The sequence below is a fragment of the Epinephelus fuscoguttatus genome, linkage group LG21 (genome assembly GCF_011397635.1).
Source record: "Epinephelus fuscoguttatus linkage group LG21, E.fuscoguttatus.final_Chr_v1".
NCBI lineage: Eukaryota > Metazoa > Chordata > Actinopteri > Perciformes > Serranidae > Epinephelus > Epinephelus fuscoguttatus.
This window is the reverse complement of record NC_064772.1, coordinates 11,925,433-11,949,125: the sequence shown is the minus strand read 5'-3', so window position 1 is coordinate 11,949,125 and position 23,693 is coordinate 11,925,433. Positions and strand designations below refer to the sequence as shown.

Sequence of the window (23,693 nt, the reverse complement as noted above, 5' to 3'; positions counted from 1 at the left end):
TAGTTTCATTTTTTTTTTTTTCAGTACAGCATGGTGTTCACTTTGTAAATCATGGTCATATTTATTGTAACATACACAATTGTAAACCTGAGACTTCAAAAGTCCACAAACCACTGGGTGACATCATGGTGGGTTCACACCTGGGTCAATCTGAGATCAGACTGTCATGTCCTCCAAAGTAGAAATGTCATTTTTTGAACATTTCCTCCCACCACAGTAAGAGAGGTCAAGTGAATTTAAAGATTAAATCTTCACCTGGAAATGTTGGTCTAAGACACACTGTGAGATCCGATACTTCACTGAGCAGCTGCGTTGATTCCTTGTTGACACATGATGGAACAAAATTGCATGGACATTTATTTAAGCACTTTACTAAATCGCTTTAGCTACACAGCATGCATCATGCTGAAGCCCATCCAGATTTTAGGTTAGGTTGCCCTACCATCTGCATTTCTGAATATGCACACATACACGCACACACAGTGAGATAAGATTGTTAAATTTAAGACGCTGTGATGGAATCATGCCCAGCTTTTGACTGCCTTATCTGCAGTGCATAGAACACATAATAAACAGTCATTGCTCAGCATTGCATGAGTTATTTCTGCATCTATTTTATTGTGCATTGGACATATTGAGCACTCTGTCATGCTCACTTTCCATCCCATTGTTGCATGTAAGGAGTTGCTCTCTATAAAGCAGTTTTTTTTCTCCAATTTTGTCAGAAATTCCATATTGTAAATCCCACATACTGTATCAACCACAACAATCAGCAGCGGGCTCCATGCCACTCTCATAAAATCTCCAGCAGGATTTTCTGTCCTGCAGAAAAACATAAAGATTGTTCCAGAGAGATGGCTCAGCACAGAATTATAGAAAATAAATCACATTGTAGACTGTCAGCTCATCACCCACAACATTGTGTTTTATCAGCTAAAACGATCCGCATTCAAGAAGAACCGACTGAACTCATGAGTGGGCATGTTTATTATTTATGTTTATAGATCTATTCATTTTGCAATCATTCGCGAATCTTTGGCTCTGCTTTCTTTTGAATTTGGGCCCATGACAAAGTTGATTTATTGTTTAGTTTTAATTAGTTAGAGCTTAAAGCATCTTTTGTTGTCACTCAGCTTTGGCCTTTTGTCATTTTTTACAACAGTTGACGGTTCTCTTGAATGGTTATGAAATTCTTGTTGAATCTTGAGTACAAAAAGAAACTGTGATATCAAAATCTTCTTTATTGTTCAAAAGTTATATTGTTTAAAAGTTAAAGACAAAAGTCTATGTACATAAAACAAAAGGACAGAAGTTAATGCCCAAGAAGTCTTTTTTCTTCTTTTTTTTTTATGAAGAAACATACTGTCACTGAGCCAAAAATTCTGTAATATATCCTACTCTCAGTTGTTTTTGGAAGTGTTTTCATTGGCTTTTAGGTTCAAATCATGGGTGTTTTGTAGCAATTCGTCTGTGATTTTCCATTCGCTTTTTAGGCTTGGATAATAGGTGTTTTGTAGCAACCCATCTATGTTTTTCCATTGGCTTTTTAGGCTCGAATCATATGTGTTTTGTAGCAACCTGTCTGTGTTATTCCATTAGCTTTTTAGGCTCAAATTATAGGTGTTTTGTAGCAACCTGTCTGTGTTTATCCATTGGCTTTTTAGGCTCAAATTATAGGTGTTTTGTAGCAACCTGTCTGTGTTATTCCATTGGCTTTTTAGGCTTGAATCATATGTGTTTTGTAGCAACCTGTCTGTGTTATTACATTGGCTTTTTTGGCTCAAATTATAGGTGTTTCGTAGCAACCTGTATGTGTTATTCCATTGGCTTTTTAGGCTCGAATCATATGTGTTTTGTAGCAACCTGTCTGTGTTTTTCCATTGGCTTTTTATGCCTGAATCATTGATGTTTTGCAGCGATTTTGGGTGGCTCATGATATCCTAATATATTTAGCCATTCACCACACTAAACTGTTTCAGAGAAATGGTCACAGAAACTGCTGTTTTACTTAAAAAGAAAAAAATATATATTGAAGATGTAGTTGAAAAAATCTTTCAGATGGGAACTTGCAGCAGTAAAAGAACTGCTGGAACAATTCATGATTGCGCTCACCAGTTCATGTCTTATTGAATCCCTCCAACTGAGAGCAAATCATTCATTTTCTGCACTTCTTAGCTCACAAACTAAAAAAAAACCTAAATACAGCAACATGTTAAACTTGTTCTTGTTCTCGTGCCATGCCTTGTGGCTGTCACTGCTCTACAATATACAGCAAAGTAACTGTTGTAATGAATGTGTGTAATGGGCAGTCTGGTAAATAGCCTCGATTGCTCTTATCTGCGGGCTAATGATGTCTTGGGCTCCTTTCAATTAAGGTGGGAACGAGGTCACTAAAAGGTTTGCTTCATAGCTCAGCCATTCAGCTTCATTAAAGGCTTTGTGTGTATTCATTAAGGCTCTAGCCACAGGTCCCCGAAGCACATGCTCTGCTTCATTCTTTTTATCCTCTATAAACTAATTAAGAACTTATTAATCCTCCACTAATAGTTTGGGCTCTGGACTCTTTTGCAGAGTCCCCTTGGTTGTAGTTTTGGCGTTGGTGTTTCTGTGTGTGAGCCAGACCAAGCAGGGCTGAGATGGAAAACTTTCAGGGTTGCTTAGTCTTAAAAGTCACACACTGAGCCATTTTTTCTCTGGGTGCTTAATAATGTCATCATCATGCTTCAGCTGAAACTGAATTTAAAACTTGGAGATGTAACATGATCTAACAGAGGTGTACTTCATATAACCCCAATTAAAGCATCTCCTCAGTTTCTGCCAGCAGAGTGGATTTTAAATTTTAATGATTACTTTTAAATCTACAGTAATAAATAGCTTTTTTATGTTAAAGGAATACTTCACCCCCAAATGACATTTAGTATATCAATTACTGAACTGAAGTCATAGAGGACTGAATTTTACAACAGCAAAACTATATGAAGACATCTGTTTACAAACTCTTCAGCAACTTGTGTAGTATAATAAAAGTCTCATTTATCCAGTCGTATGCTCAGTACAAACAACCTTTTTTGTTGGGGAACTGAACAGAGAGTGAAACTTATCTATGTTGTCTTTAAAGCCAGACTCCACTGACAAAAACAGTCATTTTACCTCATCAAACATGAGAGCTGCTGGTCTGCCGCTGCCTTGATCTTTTAGTTTGTTGTGTTATTGTGTGACTTTGATAAATTTGAACTAACCCTTTAAAACACCAAATTCACACAATAATGCAAACAAACTAACTGATAGGAGGCAGCAGCAGACCAGCAGCTCTTGGGTTCAGTGAGGTAAAATGACTGTTTTTGTCAATGGAGTCTGAAGAGAAGAGAAGAGAGCTTAGTCTAGATAAGTTTCACTTTCTCTTACATTCTCTGTTGGAAAGGGCTGTCCGTTTCGCAAGTGAGCATACGCCTGGATATATGAGTCAGTGAATGTGTTGATATCCTTTTGCTGGTGTAAACGCACTGACCCCTATGACTTAGTTTTTTGGATTCTTTGTTCACCAGAGTTTTTACCAGTGGAGTAGATTTTAATGATCACTTTTAAATGTACAGAAATAATTTGTTCTTTATATTTACAATGAACCAAATGCATTTATGTTAGCGAATAAAGGTGATGTTTTAAATATTGGTTGGTAACTGCTTTAATTTACCAACTATAGGCTAACTGCCTAAATCTTAACAGCAAACAATCTAAAATTTGCAAATAGCAAGTGAAGAAGCTAATCTAGCAGCTAAAGACCCATATGTTTTCCTCACTTTGCTCACACTTGACATTTATTCGTCAGGTTATACCAAGAACACAACTCATGAATGCTAATACATGTCAATAGGACGCATGAATAGGCAGTTGTTTGCTAACAATTGTTTGCTAACACCTCAGTAGCACATGTAAACTAGCTAGATTAGCCTCTTCTCTGATGGTCTTTCTGAGCTTTTCTTGCATTCTTACTTTTAAATTATTTGACTGATATTTGGTAATTTATTTAGATCTAATCTCATTTTTTTTGTAAAACTCTTCCTACATTTTTGTAATTGGTATGACAATAAAACAGGCTACAATAGAGTGCTCCAGGGAGGATGTTTATCTGTAGGCTGATGTGGAAGTAAGCATGACACTGATTCTGTCGTCAAAAAGCCTGTGGGATTTTTAAAATGGATTTTGGATTATTGCTGAAAATAAGCTCTGTGGCAAACAAACATTTATGATACTTTATCTTCACAGACAAACGCGATTTTCATAATGACTGCCTAATTATAATCGCCAGAAGTAAAAAGCTGACGTTTGGCTATAAATTAACTACACTATGGTCGCATATCCGAACGTCACCACTGCAAAGCTGTGTTCGGTGCAGCTCGGAGTGGTGACATTCTGTAGTCTTATTTAGTCACTTGTTAGCAACTACCCTTTTTAAGACACATAGAAGCTTCAGAGTTCAGGAGTGGGGTATTTACTGATGTATTTTACGTTGGAGAACAAAACAAGAAAGTCCGTTCAGCTTGTGTTAACCACAGACCTTATTTCAGGTATCTAACTAAAAACCCATTCAAAAAACCCATTGACTTTGAGGCGAAGGAACTGTGAGTGGAAAAAATGCTAACTCATTTCCAGGTTTTAGGCCTCATCCCTGGGGCACTCTATGATTTAACTTAAGATGAAGAGAGATCCAGAATTTTAGCAGTAAAGCTGTAAAATAAGGAAAGGCTGAGTTGCTGACTGGACTGTCGTGAATTGTTACAGTAATGTACTGTGAAAACTTTGTGCTCATTTAATTTTTCGCTGAACCTAGCCACCTGCTGCACATCAGCGTGTGTCAAATGCATTTCCCCCACACATTATTTGATTTGGACAGGAACATGAAGCCTATAGCAGCTTTGCCCCTATTGTTTTTATTTCATACCCTGCAGTGATACTTTGCCTCATGCCATATTCATTCCTCAAAATTCTGTTTTCACTTATAACAATATTAAACGGCAATGAGTTCATTTCTGCATTTGTCGGTCAGACAAAAAAGGAAAAAAAATTCCCCTCAAGGTTGCTCATAACTCAGGCTCATTTTCTCAACCCCAAAGCTTCTCTCTCTGCTGTTGCCGAGCTTTTGTCAAGCATGCAATTCACCAACGTGTCGAGGGCTCCATTTTTATCTGTCACATTCGTTTGGGGGTGATGGCCGCTGATGCTCGGCTCATTAAGAATTCTCCCCCCTCCTCCTCCTCCTCCTCCCGCTGCTGCTGCTGGCATGTCTCCTTGAGAACCGAGATGCTGCGACTGACTCATGTTCGTCCTTGACTGACACCCCCATCGCTCCTTTTCATGAGTTTCCCATTTATACTACCTCTGATTATTTTTCTTTTCTTCAGTCTCTTCAGATGTTTGTCTCTTTTGCTTCTTTCTCACATCTCGCGTATTGTTCTTTTTCTTTCTTTTTGTCCACATCCTTGCTTTGTAAGTCATACTCCGATTTGTTCCCACAGTATTCTTTTTACAGTTTCTGACCATGTTTTTCTCCTTCTCTCTGTCTCTCCCTGCAGGAGCTGGTGGGCAGTAACCCTCCGCAGAGGAACTGGAAGGGAATAGCGATCGCCCTTCTTGTCATTCTGGTCATCTGCTCGCTGATCGTCACCTCCGTCATCCTGTTGACACCAGGTACACAGCGCAGAATGAGGGGGAGTGGGGGTGGGGGGAGGTCACGACACCATACACCACACATCGCTCTGTTTACACAGCTATTATTATGCACAGACATGCCCATTAGGTTTCACAATCAATCCCACCACGAACAATGCAAACAATAACGTGCGTATGTCAGTATCTCTGTCCTTGTGTGTGGTCCACGCTCTCAATATTTGCTGTGTCACCCACAGTAATGTCACAGTTATCTTCCACATGGGCGCTCTTTCTTGCTGTAACGGAGTCGTTTAGTGAAGGTCAGTAAACCTCATTGAAGTCTGCTTCCGCAACATTGCTTTCTTCATAAATGCAGTCTCCATATGCCTCCTTCACTTAGCCTGTCTTCCCCCTGCACACACACATTTTGGACTTCTACAATTCCCTTAGTTATTTTAAGTTTCATATCAGAGTGACCTTCAGGTGTTCTGTTTGCAAATTTACATGAAAGTTTAATCAATAGGCCATCTGTTGAAATTCAGGCTCATAAAGCTCCTTGATATGGTTTTATGCGCTGCCAGAGCCAAATCAGTCAATACAACTGCCGATGTGTATGCACTATAATTCAGTTACAAAGACAGTAATCACTGTGCCCTTGTTTATGATTTTCTGTCGCAGACAATTGCAGTTAATGTTTCAGAGGATGTCGGGGGCGTGGTGGAAATGCAGGGTCTGCTAATGTAAAATAAATTCAATGCTGTGTCTTTCTACATAATCTTTAGAGATCTAGGCAGGTGTCAGAGCAAAAATATCGCCGGTGTAGAGCGGCAGGTGCCAAAGCAGCGAGGCCTAAAATGCCTTGTCACCTCCTGGCTGTGACCTGTTCCGGTCCCAGGGTGTGTGTTACGGACTCGGATGAACCAGAGCTGTTAAATGTGCCACTTCCAAACATGGCGGGCCAGCGGGAGTCAGGCAGAAAGTGGATGCCGGGGCAGGTGGTGTCTCCAGCTTGTACTTCGACCTAATCCGTCCCTCCCCCCCGCGTTGAATCTGTGTGCTCGAGCAGAACCACTGTTCCGCTCCAAGTCTCGACACAAGCTGGGTTCCTGCGGACAATGTGGGGCCTCCAGTAGATTGCCCATTAAAGAGGCTGTTTGCAGATGATATATGGTATTTTAGAGGCTTTAGGGATATTAGAATATGTTCTGGCCTCATCAGATGTAGTTTTGAAAGTTGGTGTGGATTAATTGAGTATCCTGACCAGCTGAGATGAGCTTCAGGATAAAACAGCTCCATAAATCATCCCTCAAGGACAGTGGCTTCTTTGAGCAAAGACAGTTTATTTTTCTCCGTCTTGGGGTTATCATATTCAGGATGGAACTGTTAATTGAATCCCTGGATTCTACAGAGTGGAAGATTTTTTCTTTTGGTACTTAAAAAGTTAAAGGAAAAGGCTAACCTTAAAGGGACAGTTTACCCTTAAATCAAAAGTGGTAGTGTCATTTATGAATCTAGATTGTTTTGGTGTGATTTGCCGAGTTCCTTCTGCGAGATGATACAGTTGCTCAGTGTAGTTCAAAATTTTGGAAAGAAAGTAGTTGCAACACGAAACTACCAACAACGATTCTGCAGATTAGAGTGCAGCTTGGGCCGCATGTTTCTGTCCAAACACGGTCCCAGGCCAATGTGTCATAACCTAGCTTGACTCAAACCCAACGCAGTTAATGTAGTTAAACCCTAAGTTTGTTCCTGTCACACTAATATGGTTACCTTGGGTGGGGGATTGATACAGCATAGTATCAAAATAATGTGTGTGTAAATATTGTATCGATGCATGGACACCAAGTATTGATTAACAAGTTAATAAGTTATCACAATATTCAGTATACTGCAAAATGTTTAAAAACCCAGTAACATTGTATTGTGACTAAAGTATTGTTATAATGTTGTACTGTGGTTCTTCTGATGATTCTCAGCCTGATGGTCACAGCTTGCCTGTATACTGTGATTACACATGTGGCACCTTGTTAATGACTGTCAGAAGGCATTGTGTTATGTAGATTGTTTAAACACACACATCCCACACACTACAATGTCATCAGCAGCTGTAAACAATACATAATACAATACAGTCTTACGAATAGTGTAAGTCAAGTCTTCATCTCTATGGACTCCTCTTGAACTGCTCTCAACTGAATTGTTTATATAATCCAACCATCATGGTTTTTTTGTTAGTTTTCATGGAAGAAGGGGATAGCATCCACCATGGATTGCTGCAGTTCTATGGTTCTTGCAGCAGTGCCAGAGTTCTGTTTACTGCTGCTGAACTGGCCAGAATGCCCCGAGAGAATTGCACCAAGCTTCAGGTTTGATGTCCTCCGTAGTTAGCTAGCTAATATAAACTTACATTAATACATTCATTCAATTCATAAATAACAAATCCCAGCACTGAACAATAAATTGCCCAACACAGACAGTAGATCTGTCTTTTTTATGACAACCCTGAACCATACCCGAACATAATTCTTAAATATTTGTCCATGTCCTGCCCGTAGGGTTTCACGGGGTCCTTTCGGATCCTTGTGGGCTTGGGTTGGGTATCCATGCTCTAATGTGTATTTCCTGTGTATTTCATGATTTCTGGAAAGAGGCATTGCTGTTGAGTTTTTCAAATGTATTTGTTGGCGCTTTGAGCACCACAAGCTGAGTGCCATCTTTTTCCATTGTATTGGGTTTTTAGGGTGGGAGGTTGAACTGTCCCTTTAAATGTGTTGTTAGGCATCTTTAATCTGGTATTTTCAGCACAAACACATCAAATTCCTACTCAGAACATCACAGACCTTGAGTTTTGAGTGATTATTACTCTTTTTGCAAGACACTTAAAAGACCTGAAGTTTGCGAACTGTCAGAATTTACCATTTGATATCTATGATTTATCTCAACCTGGACACCCCTGTCCGTATACTATTGTGTACTGTCAGTCTGGGGCTGGTTTCCTGGTTTGGTCTTTGGTGCTTTGGCATGCTGCCAACTTTGTGGCAAAGTTTTAGGAAGGTCCCTTTCTGTCTCGACAAGATTATGGCCCTGTGCACAAAATCAGGTCCACAAAGAACACAGAGCCCTGACCTCAACCCCATCCAACACCTTTGGGATGAACTGGAACACTGACTGCGAGCCAGGTCTTATCGCCCAACATCAGTGGACTCACTAATGCTCTTTTGCCTGAAAATCCTTGCAGCTATGTTACACAATCTTGTGTGAAACCGTCTAAGGGGAGTGGAGGCTGTTACAGCAGCATATTGATGCCCATGGTTTTTGAATTAGTTAATCAAAAACCACATATGAGTGTAATTTTTGGGCAGCCATGAGGAGCATTTAAGACATCTTTCCTTTCTTAGCTGCAGCACCCACATCTCAGTGGTGAATGGTGCAGATTTAATAATTGAGGTGATAATAGATATTGAATTTTATGTAGTGTTCTTAAAAACAGAGTAAATGGCTCTAGTTTATGTACATTGTATACACGTACACGGAGGGAGCATCATTAAACTTATTTTTTCCTGTCAAGAAAAAGTGTGTGTGGAGAAACAACAATGATGTGATTTGCCTAAACTGTGTATTCAAATTAGGAAAGAAACACTGGGAGGGGTATTGTATTTCACAGACTACTGATGATGATCTCCAAAGACGCAGGCTGTGGCTGTATTGCATTCTATTCTGTGTGGCAATGTAGTCTATTCAGGCCTCTGTCTGTGCAGAAATTGCTATCTCTGCCTCTTAAAATGAATTCCTTCCTGTATGATTGTGAACAAAATAGTAAGCGTGGGAAGAACGCCTTGATTTTAGGGTACTGATATCACAACTGTATATGCACCGCTGATTTTCTTTGTAAATGTAGCCGATGTGCATCAGTCAAAGACAAGAAAGAAAGAAAGTACACAGTTGTGTCTATGATTCAGCCCTAAAGACTAATTTTTAAGTAAAATAAAATCTGCCATCATGTTTTAAAAGAGAATTAACTTGTTGAGCTTCAATCAAATGCTGAGTCCTCTCTACCAGCCAGGTGGAGCAACAAGTTCTGACAAATAATCCAAGGTCTCAGTTAGACGCCGGGCCTGGTTGCCATTGACGCTGTGAAGCAGAAGATCTGTGGATGTATAAAACCTCTTAAAGCCGACTAGTCATCAGCCACCTGCTTGAGCTACTTCTAAGATGCTTAGATCAATCACCTATACTAATATAAATATTAAAATGTCTGTCCATCTCTGTGCATGAGGTTTGGATTGAATTAATGATTTGTAATTGATATGTTATTTGATAGCCTGATAGCAGTATTCCTACTGGTTTAAATGAAAATCTAATGGCATTTCCCATCTTTTCTGAGCAAAAGATTTGTGTGAAATGAATTTTTTGCATGGGATGACACTGAGGTGAGGTGATGACCAAGCTGCAAGCCACTGTTCCATACCAACATACAACAAAACCAGTTGTTTTCTTGCAAGTCATAGATGTGTACATGTGTACAACTTTTTAGCCATGGGTGTTTTTTAACAACCTGTTGCTGTTTTTCCACCTGGGATAGTGCCATGAAAAGCTGTTGTGTTATACTAAGAGACTGCTGTGTTTCCTGTCAGGATAGTGCCACATAAAGTGGTTGTTTTTTTGCCTCTGTGCCGGAGGCATTATGTTCTCAGGTTGTCCATCTGGCCATCCATCCCATTCTCATGAAGGCACTATCTCAAGAACGCATCGAGGGAATTTCTTCAAATTTGGCACGAACATCCCCTTGGACTCAACAATGGACTGATTAGATTTTAGTGGTCTTTAGTTAAAGGTCAAGATTACTGTGACTTTGTCTGTGTCATTTTTGTGAACGCAATATCTCAAGCACACCTTGAGGGAATTGCTTCAAATTTGGCACAAACATTCCCCCAGACTCATCTATGAACTGATTGGATTTTGCCTGTCAAAGGTCGAGGTCAGTTTGACCTTGCTTCCGTCTCAAACACCTTATGGGAATTTCTTCAAATAGAATTTGGTGGTCGAGTGTCAAAGATCAAATGCAATGTGACCTCACAAAACATGTTTTTGGACAAAACTCAAGAGTTCTAGCACTACCTATGACAAAACTTGACACAAATGTCAAATAGGATATAATGATTAAGTTGTGACATTTTACATCCAAAAGGTCAAAGGTCAGCTTCACTGTGACATCATAATGTGCTGCATAAAACAATTTTCTGGCCATTACTCAACATCATATCTCAGGAACAGAAGGGGAGACATTTGGTCAGACACTGCATTGATGACACTTTTCTTGGGTGCCTACCTTGAACCTGTGCTGATTGTATAGGTCTTCTGTGCTGCCGGGGGAAGATGTGTGTAATGTTTTCACAGACATGGATGTGAATTGTAAGTGCAACTTGACTGGTGTGCGGAGGCATACAACCACGGGGAGGTAATTCTAGTTTACTGAGACATTGCTGCATCTCCTGCCGGGATTGTGCTGCCAAAAGCAGTTGTTTTTCCACAGAGGCGTTGCTGCACTTCCAGCGGGGATTTTCTGGCCAAAGATGGATATTTCAAGCTAAAACATGATCTTTTCCTAACCATAAAAAAGTTTTTTTATTCCTGAATCTGACCACACATTAACCACAGTGTTACTGCAACACAAAGTAAGTAAAGTTTCAAAGTATCTGCTACATAATAACATAGAAATGTAACCTATTTGCGCACACAATGCCAGCATTTATTGTGGTGATTGGGTTGTTAACTGAAGTTTTATGGTATTTAGATCTTGAAACAACGAGTAAATACAGGTAATTGCACCACAGTCAAAATAACAAGGTTGATTTTGAGCCATCTTTAGAGCAAGCAGATTCTCTTCACTGCTTTTAAGAAAATAAGACATAAAGGGCTTAATTACAGACGTTTCTTGGGGAAAATGGGCATTTTTTGCAGCACCAATGAGCCCAGGAGTGTAAGGTACATCACTAAAGGGTTTTCTAACACTGTTTAAGTGCTTTGGGGAGAATTTTCCTATTAAAATGCTAAATCTAGCAGCCATTCAGAACAACGTATTTTGCTGTAATTACACATCAAGGAGAAACATTTGGGAACAAGGGCACCTCAAACTGCAGTGCGGCTCATGTGGGGAGTTATGAGATAGCATGTTGTTTCCACTCAGTTAGAAGGGTGCGTTGATGGATGTTCCCCTGCCAGACAGGCCAGCCAGTTTCTAACTGCTCCTGACAACCACTTTGTTCTCACACACATGCACACAATTACACACACACACACACACACACCCCCACATAGAGTTTCGCTCTCCTTTTCCTTCTCTGACAACCTGTGTCTGCTGTAACTGATAGCTCCATATTGCTAAGAGGTTGCTCTGTTCTCTACATCAATACAACTCGGTCAGATGTTCACAATTGGCATCTGGGTATTCCTCAGACTGAGGGATGTCAGGCTGACTGACAGAGTGACAGTTAGCTGAAACTGTGGGGGGATTGCATGTTGCATTGATCTGGTGCAGCTGAATGTAAGCAGTCACAGAGATTGTTGCGTGAAGCCGACGCTAAGTTAGGTCATTCTCCCACTGCCATCCAGCAACGTGTTATTCATACTCCTGTATGCATGTTTATGGATTTTAGCATAAAACAGGTTTCTGATCATCTGCATGCAGCTGTGTCTCTGTGGCATCACATTATTTTTGTACCAACTTACAGAGCCGTGGAGAGGATGTGAGAATTTGAAAAAAAAAAATCTCCAATGAACATTCACCAGCCTCAGAAAAAAAGATGTATTTGTTTCAATTATTTGTATTTTTTGTGTTTTATTCAGAGAGTTAACTGTTCAATTTAGCTTTCTGGGAATTGCATTTCCCAACACAGACGTCTAAATGCTGTTTCAAAGTCTTCTCCACACTGCCGGGAGGAAGATTCTGGGGGAAAAGTTAGGATTATTATTTAACTGACCTTTTATGTGGTAGAATTCAAACATATGGAGTCTTAAAATGCTGGAATCAAATAAAAATAGTTGGAGGATGGCCTCACTTTGTCTTTTTCATTTCCGGTACACTACTGCATTACTCTTCTGCTAGATTTGTCATCTTTTCCCATATCATTACAACTAACAGAAGATGTATCCTCATTTTTTGCCAGTGTTCAACTCTCACTTTCATTTTAGCATGGAGAGTTTTATTTCATGTTGTAAGATGTTATATTTTCTTTAACTGACCAACTGAAACATTTGTGCACACGCCAGAGAGTGATCCGAAAATTGAATAAGAAAGTGGTTAAGGGTAACTTTGGTATTTTCCAAACTGGGCCCTATTTTCCCATGTTTTTGTGTCTAAGTGACTAATGGGAACAACAATTTTTGAAATTGGTCCTGTATCGAGTGAGAGGGCTGCAGCCAGCAGGGCTGAAACAGGCTTCAATGTAAACACTCACATCATGTTCACGGCGTCAATTTACAACCATGAGAGAAATGCTTGTTTTTGCCACTGACAAGCTCAGATTGTTATCCCCACAGAAGCTGACCTTTTTGTTTAACTAGAAACAGCCTAGAAATTGCCCCGCTCACCAGACTCCATTTAAATAAACAACCATTTTATCATCGTAAAACACACTGCAGTCAACGGCATTGGAAACAAAATAAAACTCACAGGTGCTGTCTTAGTTCTTCTTTCCACTTATTGGCGTAGTGCGCAAATTTCGACAGGGTAGTGTTGTCTCAAACCAAACACAGCCGTTGTGCACTTACCGGAAATGATGACCACAAGTTAGCTAGTTAGCAAACTAGCATTAGCATTCGCGTTATCATTCACGGTACAAATCATTACAGACTGCTAAATTAACCCAATAAACATACTAGTGAACATTAACATTGGATAAGCCTACAGTTGGGTATCTCCCTTCATCCAATATATCTGGCGATTCCCATTTACACAGTGGTAAGAGTGTCACACAAAAAAACGGAAGCTGGCTGCGTTCTGTTTTGCCTCCGTGTTTCCGTGAAAAATAAGGTGGATAGGGCAGGGAAGCAAGTTGTGAAGACATTTCTGAAATATTATGAGCTCATAACTTTGATGTGGCGAACCTGTTAGCAGGCAGTTGCCTCTAGCAGACACTAAGCAACATTAGCATTCATTTGGAGCTGTTTTCCATCCAATATTTACTCTCCTTTTAGCTGTGCATTGACCTGTATTTCAAAGGTAACTTGTTCAGGTGGTGAATTCCTAATTTAAGAATGACACCCTTGCAAAACCTCAATACGATTAGATAGCATTACCCATTATTTTGTAGTCAATACAGCAGACTTACTTTATTTGAGTGAGTCAGATGGAGACATGGAGAATTATCTTTAGAATTGTCAGGTTCAGTGTTTGATCAAAACTCTATTGTATAGAGAAGAGGCCGTGTCACATTAGCATATAAACTGCTCATGTGAGCTGACCCTGCTGGGCCCAACTGTAGGCTTTTGTCAGACTAATTCAAAGTTCCTGCCTATGATCACAGTACTCGTGCCAGGGTGAGATAAAGACATACTTGACTACAGAAAATGGATTTGACTTTAAGAGATTGTGCTTTATATAAAATGTCATTTTAAACTCTCACATATATAACTTAATTTTTTACCGAGACTGCCTCTGTGTTCAATCCATAAATCTGGCTGCCATAACTGATCATAAAATCACTATTTATCTCCTTTAAGCCTCGCCATCTGATGGGAGGCTGCAACTTATGTGCACTATTACATCTCCCTGCAGTCTAAACACAGTCTGGTGACTCTGATAATCACACTCGAAACTCAAGTGATGCACCGAGCAGATGCCTTCAAAGGTGTTTTTGTCCCTCATGATGAAATCGGGGAGGAACTGAGGATCAGTCGGTGCCTGTCCATCTGTTAGGCACAATATGCCATGCGCGCTGTTCACACCAAGCTAACGCACACGTTCGGAGAATGATGCAAGCTATTGTTTTGCTCTTGCAATTTAAAATCACTTTGATTGGTAAAAGAAAGGGAACTTGCATTTTGTTTGCTTTCTGAATTTTGTCTAAAAAGTTTTCATTTATCAAAGATATTTTTTCAGTCACTGATGTCATACTTGCACTGCTGGATGGGGGGGGACTGGATTTATGACATATCATCACCATCACTCATAGAAAACTGTGTGTACTTACAGCTTCCTTGTTTTAGAAGGGAAAAAGATGTATTGAAATGATGACAGCCAGAGCATATGGTTTTAAAAAACTTCCATTTTTAATCTTAACATCAGCCAGTGTGTTCTGATTGAGCCAAACTAAGACTGCACTGAAATGAATAAGGACAAGCTAAATTGGAAAAAAGTTTGAAAAATACTAAATAGTTTTTCTCTTGTGCTTTTATTTCTGTCTTTTACTCTTATTTATTCAATTTTAGCTCCAGTTTATGTTTATGTTTATGAGACTTTTTATACTGCCTCGTGTTGTTTTTATATCTTGTCATAATGCCGTTTTATGTCTTGTGTAAAATACTTTGAATTACTGTCGAAGGTTCTGTGCAAACTCGCTTTGTTTGTTCAGCTAATGAAAAGAAACTGTCTGAAAAGCTGAAAATCACTCTTGAATAAACAGCTCACAACTCATAGATGTGCACCCTGTGATGAGGGATAAAAGGGCACCTTACTAATTGTTAAGGCGTCAGTAACATTCATTGGAGGAGGAATTATTCAGATCTTTTATTGAGCAGTAACACGCTGTAGAAATACTCTGACAAGTAAAAGTCCTGCATTCAAAACTTAATTCAAGTAAAGGTGCAAAAGTGTTAGCAACAAAGTGTATTAAAAGTGAAAGTACTCAATAGGCAGCAGAATGGCCCGTCAGTGTGAGACAACTCCAATTCCCAAAAAGTTGGGATGCTGTTTGAAACCTACAAAAAAAAAACAGATCAATCAATCAATCGCCAGACCAGAATGTTGATACCCGACCTGAGCCTGATGGGACCCGATGCGACTCGATGGGACCCGATGAGACCTGCCGAACCCAATGGGTCGGGCCGGGTTTGGATAACAAATCAGAAATTTTGCTCTGGTTCGGTTCAGCTTCGGCCTACTTGACATGCTGCTGTGTTGTGCTATGGCTGGAATTTGTTATTTACATGACAACGCCTGAACACAACACAGGCTCCGCTCCACGCTGTGCGTGTGGCGTGTTTGACTGTGCGCAACAATAGCCTTTTGATGGTCATTTACACACTGTCCATGTGTGACCACAGTAAACAGACGAGCTGTAACCATGATGACAATAACTATGTCAGGTAACAAACTGCGTCGGGCCTGGGTCGGGTTCGGACATGGTTATAACTGTCTCGATCTCGAGTCGGGTTCGGTCAGACGAGTCTATGCCAGACTATCCCAGGGCTGACAAATAGAGACAGACAACCATTCACACTCACATTCACACCTACGGACAATTTAGAGTCACCAATTAACCTGCATGTCTTTGGACTGTGGGAGGAAATTGGAGTACCAGGACAAAACCTTCGTGACACAGGGAAAGTATGCAAGCTCCGTACAGAAGGGTTCCCCACCTCAGGGTTCCTGTGAAGCGACAGTGCTAACCACTGCATCACCATGTCACCATAGCTAAACAGATGCAGTGATTTGCAAATTCTTTTTGACGTTCAGTGGGGCAAATATTAATTCAGCGTGTCATAATGTTTTTCATCACAAACTTTCCAATGCAGTTATTCACATGAAATTAGACCAGATGTTGGTATTAACTCAGTAAAACTACACTGTTGAAGAAATTGATCAATAAAAATTATGTGCATTAAAGTAGAATGACACAAGAAAGAAGTACTGAACACACTGACTGAATTTTATTTAATACTTAGAGAAGCCTTTGTTTACAACGCCAGCCTCAAGACGCTTCCTGGATAAAGAATCTCTAATGGTATTCTGTTGAGGTTTTGGCTCATTCTTCCACTCTTGAGGAAATTTCACTTTCAAAACTTCAATAATTAGTGTCCTCAGTTCCCTAAGGCATAGTGAGTGTTTTAAAAAGAAAAGGTGATGTAACACAGAGGTAAACATCCTCCTGTCCCAACTCGATAAGTGCCCTTTTTTCAGGCAGTTTTTAAAAATTATTTTAATGATTTCATTTTTTAGTTTTAAAGTCTGGCCCATGGCATCAATTCTCTCTTAAAAGTCTGTTTTATACCCGACATCTGCATTTGAGTAGAGTCCCTGTCCCTCCCTCTTCAACTTCCCTTGTGGCAACTGCATGCAAATCAAGTGCCCTGCGGAGCAGCATCACATCTCCCTGACCTGCTTTCATGCATTCATGGACAGCCAGGTAACGATACTGTTTGCCCTAAGCTTCAGCTTTGTTTGTCACTATTGTGAAATTAGTCTTAAATACACAGGATGTGATGTTAAAATCCAGAGTGCTGGGGACTCTGCATGGCAGGGGCGTCCTTCTCCCTGAGCCGAGCTTGCGCCTGACCACATACCAAGTTCAGGACTAGGTGTTACAATCCTTGCATATAGCTTGTGACGATTTCACCGGGGTCGTCAGGTGGGCACCCTCCTTCTTTGGTTCTTTCGTTGATGAGGCCCACGACACCATCAGAGGGCCCAACAGCATCATCTGGCATCCCAGGTGTGCCCCCCTCCACTTTAGCCCCTTCCACCTCTCATTCCCCCAATGACAGCATGTTGTTATTTCGGAGCCCAAGTGTTGTCTCTCCTCCTGATCCAGAGCCACTGACTGGCCCTTTCAGCAGCTCCGGACAGGGCTTTGATGGCTTGACATTGTGCCTGGCCTCAGATTCTCACGTCCTTGAGGAGCCTTGTTGTTGACTGGCCGACAAAACCTCTGCAACCAACTTCAACTGGGAGAACTGTGGCTTTCCAACCCCATTGTTCTGCATCAGCTGCCAGCTCAGTATACTTAAGCCTCTTGCGCTCATAGGCCTCGCCCACAGCATCCTCCCAGAGCACTGTGAGCTCAATGATGTACACGCTTTGTATTGAAGGGGACCAGAGCACAAGGTCAGGTCTGAGGTTGGTCATGGCAATTTCCATTGGGAAGCAGTGTCTCTGCTCAAGGTCAGCGAGGAGCCTCCAGTCTCTTGCTGCACCCAGTTGCCCAGCCTCTGATGTTGGTGTGCAGGTCCTGGGTAGCTACTCACCTTCACAGACAAACTGTCTTGAGGAAACTACAATTAAAACATCTCAGTATAGCCACACTAATTTAGGCAATAACCCACCATTAACAACACGTAAGCTAGTCTGGCATAAAATCACAAAGTCTCCCTCCAACTTTCTGCCAGATTCAAGTTCACCAACTGCCCGGTGCGAGCACAGACAGATGCTGAATTGCATTCCCACTTCCACATGTCTTTTTAAACTAAAACTCAGTTTGAAATGTAGTTTTATGTCTCCCATGTTGCATCTCTGATAATTAATTTAAACTAAAATAACACGCAGTTTGGGGCTGCGGTGCGTAAAGAGCGCAGAGGAGGAGCTGTACACATCTTCAAGAATATTTAAAGTTTATTTAGAAGATAATTTTAGGAACAAACGTGACAATTTAAGAAAAGGAGGAAAAGAGACATAGGAGAGGAGAAGAACAAATTGAGAGGAGGAGGGCAAAGGAAAGAATTGGGGAATGAGGAGAGGAGAGGAGAACACACCTAGCCTGATTGTTGCAGCTGAACACAGGCCTACCTTGTGGTTTGGAGGGTACATTGGTTGGTTTATTACTTTTACTATTACATTTATTAATTAATTATGAACAGCGATTTTTAATGTGGTGTAAAGATTTGTTGATTGTGACTGGTTATTATATAGACCACTAAAGCCTGCACAGTATGGCACTGTGTTCTTTGATGTTGCCTGTTATAAATAAATGATACATGTAGAAAGTGAATGTGTGTGTGTTGCAGCTGCTAGGGGTGTATAGTAAGATCTTGAGAGACCTCATATATAAGCTAGACAGACATTTCCCTGCTCATTACTGTGCACAAAGTTACTGTATGTACTTAGGCCTCAAGCTCAAGAAAAACCCTTTGGTGCTGGTAAAGCAGAAGCTCCAGCACTTGTGTGTAGAAATAGATAAATTAATTAAAAATAAAATGTCAATGCATGGCACTGAGTGGAGTAGAAGTATAAAGTTGTATAAAAAGATAATACTGAAGTAAAATACATAGAAGTTGTACTAAAGTACAGTATTTGAGTAAAAATACTGAGTTACTTTCTATCAGTGTAGATGGTTGAAACCTTTGGAAAGTCAATTCATGAAAACAAAGTTCAACAACTATCTGTTTGCTCTCTTTTTTGTCTCAAGTTTACAAGGTGTTATGATCTCTTATTGATATTTGAGCTCCTCCTGAGACATTTGGCCGTCAGTGAAGTGTGAATGTTGCTCTTTGGTGCTACTTTTCTGATGTCAGATCTCACACTCTTATGATCTCATCTGGTTGTTGAGATCTCACATTGATCCGATGGCTGACATTAAACTTACCCTTTTTTCCAACACTGTGTAATGTGATGGTGTTTACATGACAAGAGGAAGATGTTTAGTGTCATTTAATATCGCCAGACTCTGTCTGAACCTCCCCTCCTTCCATCCGTCTGCTCTTTAAAGATGATTTCTGCGACAGCTGCGACGGGCGGATCAAAGCGCGTGTCAGATTAAAATTAGAGGACGTGGTCACAGTTAGGCTTTGCCACAGAAGCATTTAAAACTCTTCTCACTTGTTCAGTGGTGCTGTGGCAGTTGGAGGTCCTTTAATGATTTAGGTTTGTCCATTTTATGCAGGGCTGGACTGGGACAAAAAATCGGCCTTGGCATTTTGACCCAGACTGATCCACCACTATATTACACAAGGGCATAGGGTTTTTTCAGCATTTGGTGGTGGGTATACATCATCTGAAAGCTGGGAAGCTGAAAATTAATTTGCTCAATACTGTGTCTCAAGAGTTTCTAGTCATAAATCTGTAATGAACACTGAGTTTTGGTAAGGCACCTATTAAAAGTAATGAAGTTTAGAGTGTGTAAGGGCTTAGAACATTACAGTGGAAGTATATGATGAACATTCCCATGCTCATGTATGTGTCTTTCTATGTTGCAGCAACTTTTGGGTTGATGCCTTTGTTACACAAATTTGGTGCTAAATTAAAGCATTTTTTACAACTCAGGTATTGATAAAAATGGTCAATAATCCCACTAAAATACCAAATTAAGACACTGAGACCTTGAGGAACACTACAGAAAAACGTGATTTGGTATCAAAAACTTTTGACATCTGGAGATTTCTGTAAGAATTGCAATGTTTGGTGAGCACTTATGTTCTTGAAAAATCCAACTATTGTCAATATATCTATGAAAGCCATCCATCCTCTGGTTGTCGAGGTCTCTAGTTTGTGGTTTTTAAGTTTTGTGAGGCTGTGATTGTCCTAGATGTCACAATAGGTCATTTTATATATACAGGGATGTCCCACTACAATGAAATGGCAACTATGGTGATAAAAAAAATCCACAAGTCTCAGCTTTCCAGTCAGACCCAATTTATGTAATTCCAACACTGTTTAGGGACCCCAGTATGCAGAAATAGTCAAATACAATATGCAAGAATAACACATTTACACCGCATGCAAAAAAGGTATGGTCTTTGCCCTAAATTGCATGTTATTAGCGTAAAGTATGGATGTCTGTAAGGTGGAGACTCATGGATAAACATAGAACCCATTTTCATTCAGATATATTGAGGTGAGATGTCAAGGAGCCTGTTTTCCTTGTCAAAATTTAGCCCAACTTTGGAGCTTTGTTTAGCCCCCGGTCATGGTATCACTGGATTCCCTAGATCTTCTAGTTCCATCTGACACCAGTGTCTTCACTCTAGCTTTAAAACTTAACCTGCTACAGCCTCTTAAAGACAGGGATGACAGCTGGGATCGCCAGCAGCATGGCGAGGGTACAGTGGAGGGTCTGGGGCTCCTTCCCCAAGAAATTTTGAGCGTGAAATACTTCATTACCTGCATTCTGGTGAATCTTTGTGCACCAATTTGTGTCTTTTCTGCATCAATTTATGGCAACAATGTCACAGCACTTCCTGCTTTAACTATGCATAATTGCTGTTGCTTCTTTTCATTTTATGGCAGATTGCAACCACTGCTCTTGAAATTGCATACTTCCACCACCTAATTTACTGAATTACCAGACGCATTGTTGCATCTATGAGTTGCTGTCTAGCAGTTTGTTGAAATAAAAGTCCTCTGCTATTTTCATGTTTTCATCAGGGGGAACAAATGTATTTGTTTTAAATATCTAGGATACGTGTCCCTTGTGTTCCCCCAGATTCTACGCCTATCATATCATATCATATCATACCATACGTACAGAAATGGCAGACCTGTACGCTCTGCTATTTCTCCTCTCCTCACCTTGCTGTAACTTGTGTCACACAGCATCGCTCACACACACACAAACACACACACACACAGACCTGCATTTACTTTGACAGGCTGAAAAAAAAGACAGTGTGTCTTCCCAAAAGGCATGTCGGCCCACTGGGAAAGTGTCCAGTCTGCTAGATGGCCAGTCCGGCCCTGAGTGTATCCATTACTGACATGCATTATTTATACTGAGCCCCAGTTTGATCAGTCTCAGGCTATTGTGGTTAGCAAATGTAAGTATGATATGACCACAGAATTATCTATCTGTATATTTCTACAGATATGAAATGTTGGATAGTGGTTCTTCCTTTACACCTCTACATAAATCAGTCTGCAAAGCTGTCTGAATCACATCTACTTTACATCACTATCAGTGTATTTTTAGCCACACTAGCAGCATGGCTTTAGGGATGGTAATGTCAGTCAGTCAGTCCACAACTGACTTTATTTTATAACCAAATACCTACAGAACTAATGGGATTTTTACTCTTGTCGAAGCACAGCTTTGCAGGTTGATTAAAACATCTTTTCAACCTGTTTTCAAAGCCTTCATCCCTTGTGCCTGATGTCAGTACAGTATTCAAATTAGGTGTATTAAGATACTGCAGGTGATCCGTCAAACTGAAGGTTTTCATCTATTTATAAAACTGTTGCTATGACTACATGATAAGTGACACTGTAAGCACAAGTCACTTTGATACTTCTTCAGTAATGAAAATATATGGGCTTGTGAGTAGCTTCAGTGTCAGAGAGTTTACATTCGGTTGCCAAACATCAGACTTTTAATGCAAACGCTTTCAATTGCTCACTTTCTTATTGTGAATATAGTGTTCCCAACTCTAAATCACTAATATCAGAGACGCTCACAAGCACTTGAACGCAACATGTAAAAGGTTTTGAAATAAACCACATTTTCAGCCACATTACCAGGAGGCCATATTACAGGTTTACATCTCTGTCACTCGATCATACCTATAATGGATACAATGCTTTACCCACATGAAGTGAAATCACTGGCTGCCTGGAAAGCAGAAAAAAAGCTTTCACCAGTCTGAGAACCCAGAGTGCAGTATGATTTTTTTATATGTAAAGTGTGTGCATTTATATTTTATTGCTAGCTAAAACATACAAAACACCAGTAATGTCTTTTGATTGTTCAATTCCAGAGGTTTCTCCACCACTGACCAATCACATGACATCCCAGCTTATGGACACTCACCTAAAAGCATTTTCATTATTTCTGGTTTCAAAAGGTAAATTGTCAAGTGTCACAGAATGGTCTGTCCGTTAATGCTCAGGCTTTTTAACCCTACAGAAAGTTCCAAAAGATACATTTATTCCTGGTCATTTTCTATCCATATTTCACCCTATTACTGGTCCTTTTTTCTATGTTGCTCAAAGAGTTATCTCTGCGCTAAAAGTGAAGCCAGTGCAGACATGGCTGGAACCTGCATTCTTTCTAATGGCCTGCACGGGGCAGCACCACTTGTTGGAAAAAGAAGTCTGATTGTGTGAAAGTCAATGAGAAAATGACCCCTCTTCTCACTTGCTTAGTTGCCTTTGTAAACATTTAACTAATGAGTTTGTGGTCTCAGTTGTTAGTTTCAAGTCTTCTTCAGTACAGCTTGATGTTCATTTTCTAAAGTATTGTCCCATTTAGAATAAAGTAGATGATAAAGTAGGGTAGGCTGAAGAGTTGGGCTACCTTGTGATTGACAAGTAACTACCATGGTGGTGTCGTGGTGTCTGCTGGTTCTCAATCAGATCCACCCCTCGCTCCTCCACAGCTCCACCCTCTCTATCTCTTTAATTTATTTATTTATTTATTTATAATGTAAAACCAGTTAACAAATTAATCACAAAAACGACAACCACCAAACAATACAAGAAAAGAGACAAAGAAAAAGGGGTAACCCTTTTATAGTCAGCAGTAAAACTGGAAGTTCCTATCAGAGTGCCTCAGGGATGACGTTTTTCTGGAGGCCAAGACGGAAGTTAGCGTCGCTCTGGTTCCATCATTATAAAGCCAGTGGGATTTATCCACTGGATTTTGGATTGTTTTAGCAAATAAGCTCCGTAGCAAACTCACGTCAATGATACTTACAAGTTTTGTTCAGACTAAAGGCAATATCCAGAAGTAAATGGCTAACATTAGGCTATAAACAAACTACACCACAGTCACATGACCTAACCTCACCACCATAACGAGGCTTTAAAGCTGTGTTCGGTGTGATGACGTTCTGTAGTAGCAACGGCCGTTTTTAAAACACATAAAAGCTTCAAAATTCACAAGCCTGGTAGGGTGCTTAATGAAATATTTTATGTTTAATACGTGAAAATCTCATAGGCCTGGGTTTGGAACAGATTCTGATTCAGGCAACCCACTGACTTGGAGACGAGGGATCTGAAACTGCTAAAATGCTAACTCATTTTCCTGGTTTTAGGACTCATTCCTGGGGCACTCTAAGGCATAATGACAAGCTGTAATATGACAAAACCAATAATATCTTGAAGGACAATATGGCCCCACCTACTCATTCAAATATGGTCACTTCTGACTTCAAAAACCAAAATGGTGACCACGGAAATACCAAAC

At 40.2% G+C, this 23,693-nt stretch overlaps 1 protein-coding gene across 7 annotated transcripts in view; it reads left to right on the top strand.

Annotated features, from left to right (window-relative positions):
- The window catches only part of LOC125882060 (dipeptidyl aminopeptidase-like protein 6), a 341,554-nt gene that overhangs the window by 238,511 nt on the left and 79,350 nt on the right, over window positions 1-23,693 (top strand). For 6 of the 7 annotated variants that reach the window (XM_049565694.1, XM_049565693.1, XM_049565695.1 and 3 more), the window contains one exon: window positions 5,571-5,685. The exons of the other annotated variant lie outside the window; for it this stretch is intronic. In XM_049565694.1, the coding sequence (XP_049421651.1) occupies window positions 5,571-5,685 (115 nt within the window). The remainder of the gene's footprint in view (window positions 1-5,570; window positions 5,686-23,693) is intronic. 7 annotated transcript variants of the gene reach the window in all.